This window comes from Tupaia chinensis, unplaced genomic scaffold (assembly GCF_000334495.1).
Source record: "Tupaia chinensis unplaced genomic scaffold, TupChi_1.0 Scaffold000110_1, whole genome shotgun sequence".
In the NCBI taxonomy this organism is placed as follows: Eukaryota; Metazoa; Chordata; class Mammalia; order Scandentia; family Tupaiidae; genus Tupaia; species Tupaia belangeri.
The window spans coordinates 1200944-1207851 of record NW_006159574.1 but is presented as its reverse complement, the minus strand read 5'-3'; the positions used below and the strand labels follow the sequence as shown (position 1 = coordinate 1207851).

The window sequence follows — 6908 nt, the reverse complement described above, 5'->3', positions numbered from 1 at the left end:
TACCAAATGTATCCAGATCCTTGCCCACGTGGAAATCAGCAGTACTTCTGTCTGCCTTTCTTGTCCCTCAGTCAAGTAAAAGCTGAATCCTTATGCGTAGAGTGAAACTCCTATGAAGTAATTCTACCATGCAAAAACACATGCGTATCCTTGACGGGAACAGAAAGAAGAAACAGAAAACGTTTCTCTGTACTAAGCACTCTACAAAAGGTCCCAAGTAAGGGCAAAATTACCCAGTATAAACCTCTGCGCGCATTTACTCAATGAAAACGGCTCTGCAACCTCTGTGCAGGAGGCCCGTGGGAGAGTCTATCCACTGAGCACAAGGCGGCTGGCGCTAGCGCAGAGACGCGTCTGCAGACGCCAACCAGACCATCGGGTATGAGTCCACTCATAGCCCTGCCTGCCGGGAGGCAGCGCCTCCATTCAGAGCACTGCCTGTTTTAGGAGCACTGCAGATTCACCTCACAGTGCTGAGCTCAGGAAAGGCAAGATCACCATGTACTTGGCTTTGCTCAATTGCCAATTCCATGAAAACTGGCACGAAAATTTCTGAATTATCTGTTCATACATACTAAGGAAGTATACTGCTTCAAACAGACCCTATGATGAATCCTAAGTTAGGCCTCCTAAAATAAATACTTCATCAGTGTGTGCGTGTGCGTGTGTGAGCACACACGCACACGCACACACAAGCATGTGTGCGAGCATGCGTGTGCACATTAATCAACATGTACACACATTCATAAAACAAAACTTGTGACTAACAAATATGGACTGAACTCCAGCTATAGGAAACTCCCAGGATAGGAGTGAGGGCATGGAAGGGGCCACAGAGCACACACACGCAAGAGTAGTCCTCCTCAGGGCTTTGCTGAGCCACAACCACCCTCACCGCCTATAGTCTCACTCATACAGAATGAGCTTACGGACACAGCAAGGCTGTGTTTAACTGTGCCGGGTTCATTACAGAGTTTGAGGACTAGCATGCCATGGAGCACACAGTATAACATACATCCTCGTTACATGTTTACAAAGTTCAATTGACATTCACAGCACCTGAGTTTAATCCATGGGCAGAAATGGAAAAACACATTTCTATTCAACGAAGATCTGAAGATCTGGCTTTTATGTAAAAGGACAAGAGGCAGCCGGGAGTCTCTCCCCTCCCCAGCAATACCTGGATGGACTTTTTTAGCACATGACACTTCTACTGAGTCTAGTCAGCAGGTCCCACACTGACTACTTTCTCTAGGAGACTACTCACAGGAGAGAGCACGGCGGCGCTGACACCACAGTTGACTGCGACTCAGTCTCCCTCCCCGGGGCGTACTGACAGACGTGACACACACCACACAGAAGGCAGCACTCGGGCTCCGTCATGAACAGCTCGTGTCTAACCAAACTACTTCCTCTCACCCACCCACCCACCACCAAGTCATTATCCCTGCAGAAAGTTTTCCAATCGTAATTCTACGATATTTACCATCTTCAAAATAATATCTTAATTATTTTTACAAACATATCAACTTATGTTTATTTCTTAAACTGCAATTGCTTTTACACATTAAATTTTGTGCCTTGACTGCAAATAAAACACAAACAAGTCCCAAAATGATTTTTAACACAGATGTTCACCACCCTGAGAAAGAGAATTAACTTAGGATGAGAATGCTTTATAGTAACTAGCCGATATGCCCTTCGCCAGAAGGAGTGTGTCCAGTGACTAACACACAGGCCACTGCTGGGCGACACAATGCACTGAACTAAATGGGCAAGTGAAGTGTTGTAAATAGAGACCAGGATTCACTTTCATCTAGATTTTTAAAAACGACTAATTTTTAAAACTTAGTAATTTAAACAAAAAAAAAAAGCTGAGTATAAGGGAATGAACCCCTAAGAACCCAGCCTCATAATTCAAACATAAAAGCTACAAATAAGGAAATCACTAAGAAGAACTAACTCTAAACCTTAAACCCAGTACTAATTTTATTTTTGAATAATCACCTGATTATATACTTGGGTCTTTCCTTTAAGCTTTTTTTTGCCAAACAGCACATACAAATGTTATCCTCTAAAGCATCAAAGAGCAACAGTCAAACTGGCAATTAGATGTTTCCTGGAAACAAGTACTTAGGCTGAGACTACTTTTGTACATACAAGTGGCGTTGAAACTGTGTGGCCTGGTTCACTTTTTTCACACTGCTTTTTAAAAACACATGTACTCACTGGTTTAATAAAGCCAAGGACAAAGTTCAAATCAAGCCAAAAATTCGACTAAGGTAAAATGCATATATTTAAGTCAACACAAGTACAAGGGATGGGCGTTTTTCTACTAAGATGTCAGAAGAATGGGTACAGTATACTTTTCTGTGTCTCTAACGAGGGAGAGAGAGAATGTGTTTTTGTTTTGTTTTGTTTTTTAAACTATTTTAAAGTAAAAACCTTCATTTAAAATACAAAATTAAGGTTCATTAAGATTTCAGAGGTTCTTTTTTCAAAAAGGTAGGGATTTCATTTCTGTGCCCTAGAATTTCACACACACAACCTGCAAGAATGCCTATCTGCTCCCCCACCCCATAATAAAGCAAGGCGCTTTCCCACTTACCATAATGCAATAACAGAATAAAAATTCATATTCTTTAAGATGAACTGATGATCCTGATTCAATAATTTTACAGTTAAACAAAATTAATTCCACTCTCAAAAATCCATTGACCTTAAGCTTTTAACAAACATTTTCTATGGCAGAGATTATTGTCAATATTTACAAATCCTTAAAATTATATTTGGCTGTAAGCCCTTGCGTTTGCTATGTTAATGTTTCTTAGTAAGTGTGTGCTCATCCCAATCAGGGCAGAAGATGCAGCTGCTACTCACGGGAAATCTCTGGGGTCCCACAGCAGGTCGGGGCTGGCTCGGAACTGGCAGCAAGGGCACTGCAAAGAAGACAACCTGCGTTACGAACTGTTCCCACAACACTGGACACTGGGAAAGGCGGACCAGGCTCGACATGTAACCGAGAATACAGACGGTGTGCACAAGGCTCGTGTAACAACACATCAAGTTTATCCTCGAGGGGAGCACTGAGTATTCTTTAACAAGTCCTAAAAGGAAAGAGGGAAGCAAAAGCTTTCTTTTTTAGTATGTGATAACATGAGCAGGAGCTTTCATTTCAACACTGAATTACTACTAGGTCACTAGGAAAGTCATGACATATTTTTCTATGTTTTTCTATGCAAAAAAATGGGTCATAACTTTTCCAATGACCCAACAGTTGGCTGAACCTAACTTTCAAGAAAAGAAGACAGGACTGCTGTAATGTAGTAACAAGGAAATGTAAAACCCGAAATGATTCACTCTCACATCCTTATTTGGGCTATTGAACTCTGGCTCTATTTTCTTAGCCCTTCACACACAAATTTAAATCGAAACCCTCTAGAGCCAGGGAAGCTAGGGAAGGAGGAAGTGGGGCAGGCAGAGGAAAGAAACAGCATAAGGAACCAGAAAAACCACTCATGTGCCATGTGCCATTACAAAGAACCGTCCACTTCACCATCTGTTATGCAAAGTCTTTACTTTTTGTTTTTAAGCAAGTGGGACTCCTATCAATCTACCAAAGGCATCAAATCATTTTAAAAAGGACACTCCACAAAAGGAGGAAGTTACATGTACATTTTGCACCTTGAGGCTAAATCAGATGTGTTTAAGCTCTTTAAAACTTCTGTGCTACACTGAAAGAAAAAACAAACGAACAAAAAACAAACAAATAAAAAAAACCACTCAACACCTAAGTGCATGCTCCGCCTTTCTTTAAAATGTGCTACCAGATGCACCTAGGGAGCTCTCTGATTGCCAGGTGTGGGGTAAGACAAGGACACAGGAGAGGGTGGCATCTGCAAGCCACAGACAGGGAACCAGCCTGTGTACAGCTGGCCCCGGACTGCCAGCCTTCAGAAGAGTGAAGAGACACTGGTGTGAAGGCCTGGTCTACAGGACCTGTGGGGGCAGCTAGCAAACATATGTGCAGCAGTTAACGCTAGGAGCACAACATATTCCTAACTTAAGAAGCTCTGGTGAGGGACCAGCAGATGGCGTATGGTTACATCACTGGACTTCCGTGTAGTCGAACACGGTTCGAGTCCCGGACCTGACTGCTTAAAACTCATGCCAGACACCTGGGTGTGTGTCCCCAAAATCCTGAGAGGAGAATGAAGAAGGGACTATGGTGTGGCCACGCCCAAGGGGGTGATTTCTCACTTTCTATCTCTCTTGTCTCTCCGGCAAGCACACAGGCGCTATAGCAAACAAATCTCTTAAAAAAATAAAATCGTGCTCTGGTGAGTGAAGAACACAGATGACACATCTCACAAGCCACTGAGTCAGCGCTGAGATAGCCTCTTCTCACTTACTAGGAGTACTCAAGAATTCTCATGTTAAACCTCATAATCAACAGCGTTCTCCCACAGGTTCAGTTTAAAGTGTCGGCATATAGGGAGCTGCATTGTTGCTTCTGAAACTGACTTTTACACTGTAACAATGGCAGAAGCCCATGCCTGCCCAGAGCGACTGAGCAAGGAGTCCAAATCCAAAGTGAGCAAGAGTCCATGCCAAGGCTACATGCACTCAGGCCCCTCCCTGGTCCCTTCAGCACAGCTAGCGGTGCGTCGATGGCATAGCTGAAGCAAAATATGAGACTCAAGTGGAAAAAGAAAAAAATTCGAGTATTTCTATCCTCAGGAGATTATCATGAAGATGAAGGGGGAAAATTACATCCATAAATATAGACATGGTGTTTTAAATTAAGTACCAAATGTAAAATAGCGAGATATTCCAGAGACGCCCACCCCTCCTGCATGAACTCAGGTGTGGACGTCAGTACTTCTCAGGTAAGCCTACACAGCAGCAGGGCTACTGGGGCAGGGCAGGGGAGAACAAGCCCGCAGCGCAGGGCGGGGCCCTAGGAAGGAATCACACTAAGAAATGGATTCTTCCACAGGAACCTCTGGGGAGTTAGTGATTTCCAGTAAGTACTGCGCTGTTGAGAAAGTCAAGATGCATTTTTGCATAGAAAAACAAGAATACTTCATGACTTTCCTGACAACCTAACTCTATCCTTTTTTAAGTTAAAAACAAAAACAAACCTGTGTGTTAAACAGAAAAAAGACAAGACCGAGAGAAAGAGAGCAGCAGGTGACAGAAGAGGGCAGCCAAGAGCTGGGGCAGCAGAACGGGCTGGACGTCTGGCCCAGAGTGCGGCCGGGGCCCGATGCCCGGCACCCGATGCCCTGCACGCCAGCAGCCTGCAGGGCCAGGAGCAAGAGCATGCGGCTGCCCGGCGGCCGTGCTGCACCAGGAAGCACAGGGGCACTCGTGTTCCCTCTCGGCCTGAGAGCTCCCTGGCTGCAGTCCTACCAAACTGCTGGGGAAATGTGGGTACCATGGCGTACACCTCACCCTCGAAAGCGAAGTGTCCCATCAGGAGATGCGCACGTGCTAACTCTCCTTACGAGTTTTCAATGCGTCTTTATCTCCACCAGGCTCTGATGTCACACACCGCAGCAGGCCTGGTCCCAGCCAGCCTCCCTCTAGGACAACTGCAGACGTCTGTTTAAGCTCCCTCAGTTACCACTGAAGAAATGCACTTCAGAAGGGCTGGCCTCCATCAGCGCCTAGCAAAGACAATTCTCCCTCCCCCTTGCATCAGTCTCTGCGTCGAAGGTCCCAAGCAGCCCTAGCCTCCCGCACACTCAGAGCCACCTGTCATTGCCCTGCTCTGCTCCAAGGCCACAGGACCACAGCCATGACCCTGGCCCAGAGGCTGGGATGTGAGGGTCACGCCATCTCCCACATTAAGGTCTGTCTTGGGCTTCCCCAACATCTGGGATTTCCCTACCACGTCCTTTGGTCCCTTCGACCTCCTGCTGGAGCGGAACCTGGCTTTTCCCTGGGCCTCCCAAGTTGCCACTGTTCTCCACAGCCACCTGCCAGCACCTGGGTGTGCCTCACTGGCATGTCACCTCTCTCACCCAGCCACCTGAAGGCAGCTCCTGCCCCTGCGCAGCTCTCAGGGCTCATCCTGCGGACCTGAGCCAGACCCTCCCAGTGCCGCACCTGGGCTCCTCGTGGCCACCTCAGCAGTGACGGCCACCTCTCTCTCCTGATCCACATTGCCCACTGCTTCACGTTCTCTCCAGGTGCCTGGCCAGAGCCGCTGTGCAACTACGAGACCCCAACTCCACCGCGCAGCCTGCTCCCCGACACCCACCATCCACTCCAGGGCCCTATCACGCACTTGGGCCTGCCTTCCCATGCCCTGCCAGAACGACAGCCCTGGGAACCCACACACCACGTAGGTGGGTGCAGCTCAGGAGGGGACGCCATCACACCAAAAGTTTGTTGAATGTAGGACACAAGCCTCAGAGATGGCAGTCCCAACACACCCCTACACGTCCACACTCCTGTCCCCTCTAGGGTGACTTGGGAGCTTCTCTCCTCAGACCTGCCCTCCTCACTCCCCACCATGGCGACTCACCGAGCAAGTGAAAGCCATCGAGAAAGGGCTGCCTGGGGTCCTGCCTGGTGCACTGTAGGTCCTGGCAGGGCAGTTTCCTTCCCCCCTGCCCCCTGCGAGTGTGCGATGTGTTTTCCCACCTCCAGTGAAAAGCTCTCAGACCCACGCCCTCCCACCAACCACCCACTGTTTCAGCAAAGCACACCGTCCAAGCCTGTGGGCACGGTGGCCTCCAGGTCTGTGCCCACGTCAGCCAGGATCCCCCCTGCTCACCAAAACCACCCTCAAAGTGCCAAAGACCTCCTGACACCATGTGCAGTCTGCACCCGTCCCCTGCCAAGGGCTTCCCCTGGCCCCTTCTTCACACTCCGCCTTCCCAGCTCCTTTCCTGCTG

The 6908-nt window shown here is 47.7% G+C and overlaps 1 protein-coding gene across 1 annotated transcript in view; it reads right to left on the bottom strand.

Moving 5' to 3' along the window:
* RBM33 (RNA binding motif protein 33) overlaps positions 1-6908 on the bottom strand; it is a gene marked incomplete at its 5' end in the record, with an annotated part of 106573 nt that overhangs the window by 55102 nt on the left and 44563 nt on the right. Inside the window, one exon of the mRNA XM_014586032.1 lies at positions 2881-2939. Coding sequence (XP_014441518.1) covers positions 2881-2939 — 59 coding nt within the window. The remainder of the gene's footprint in view (positions 1-2880; positions 2940-6908) is intronic.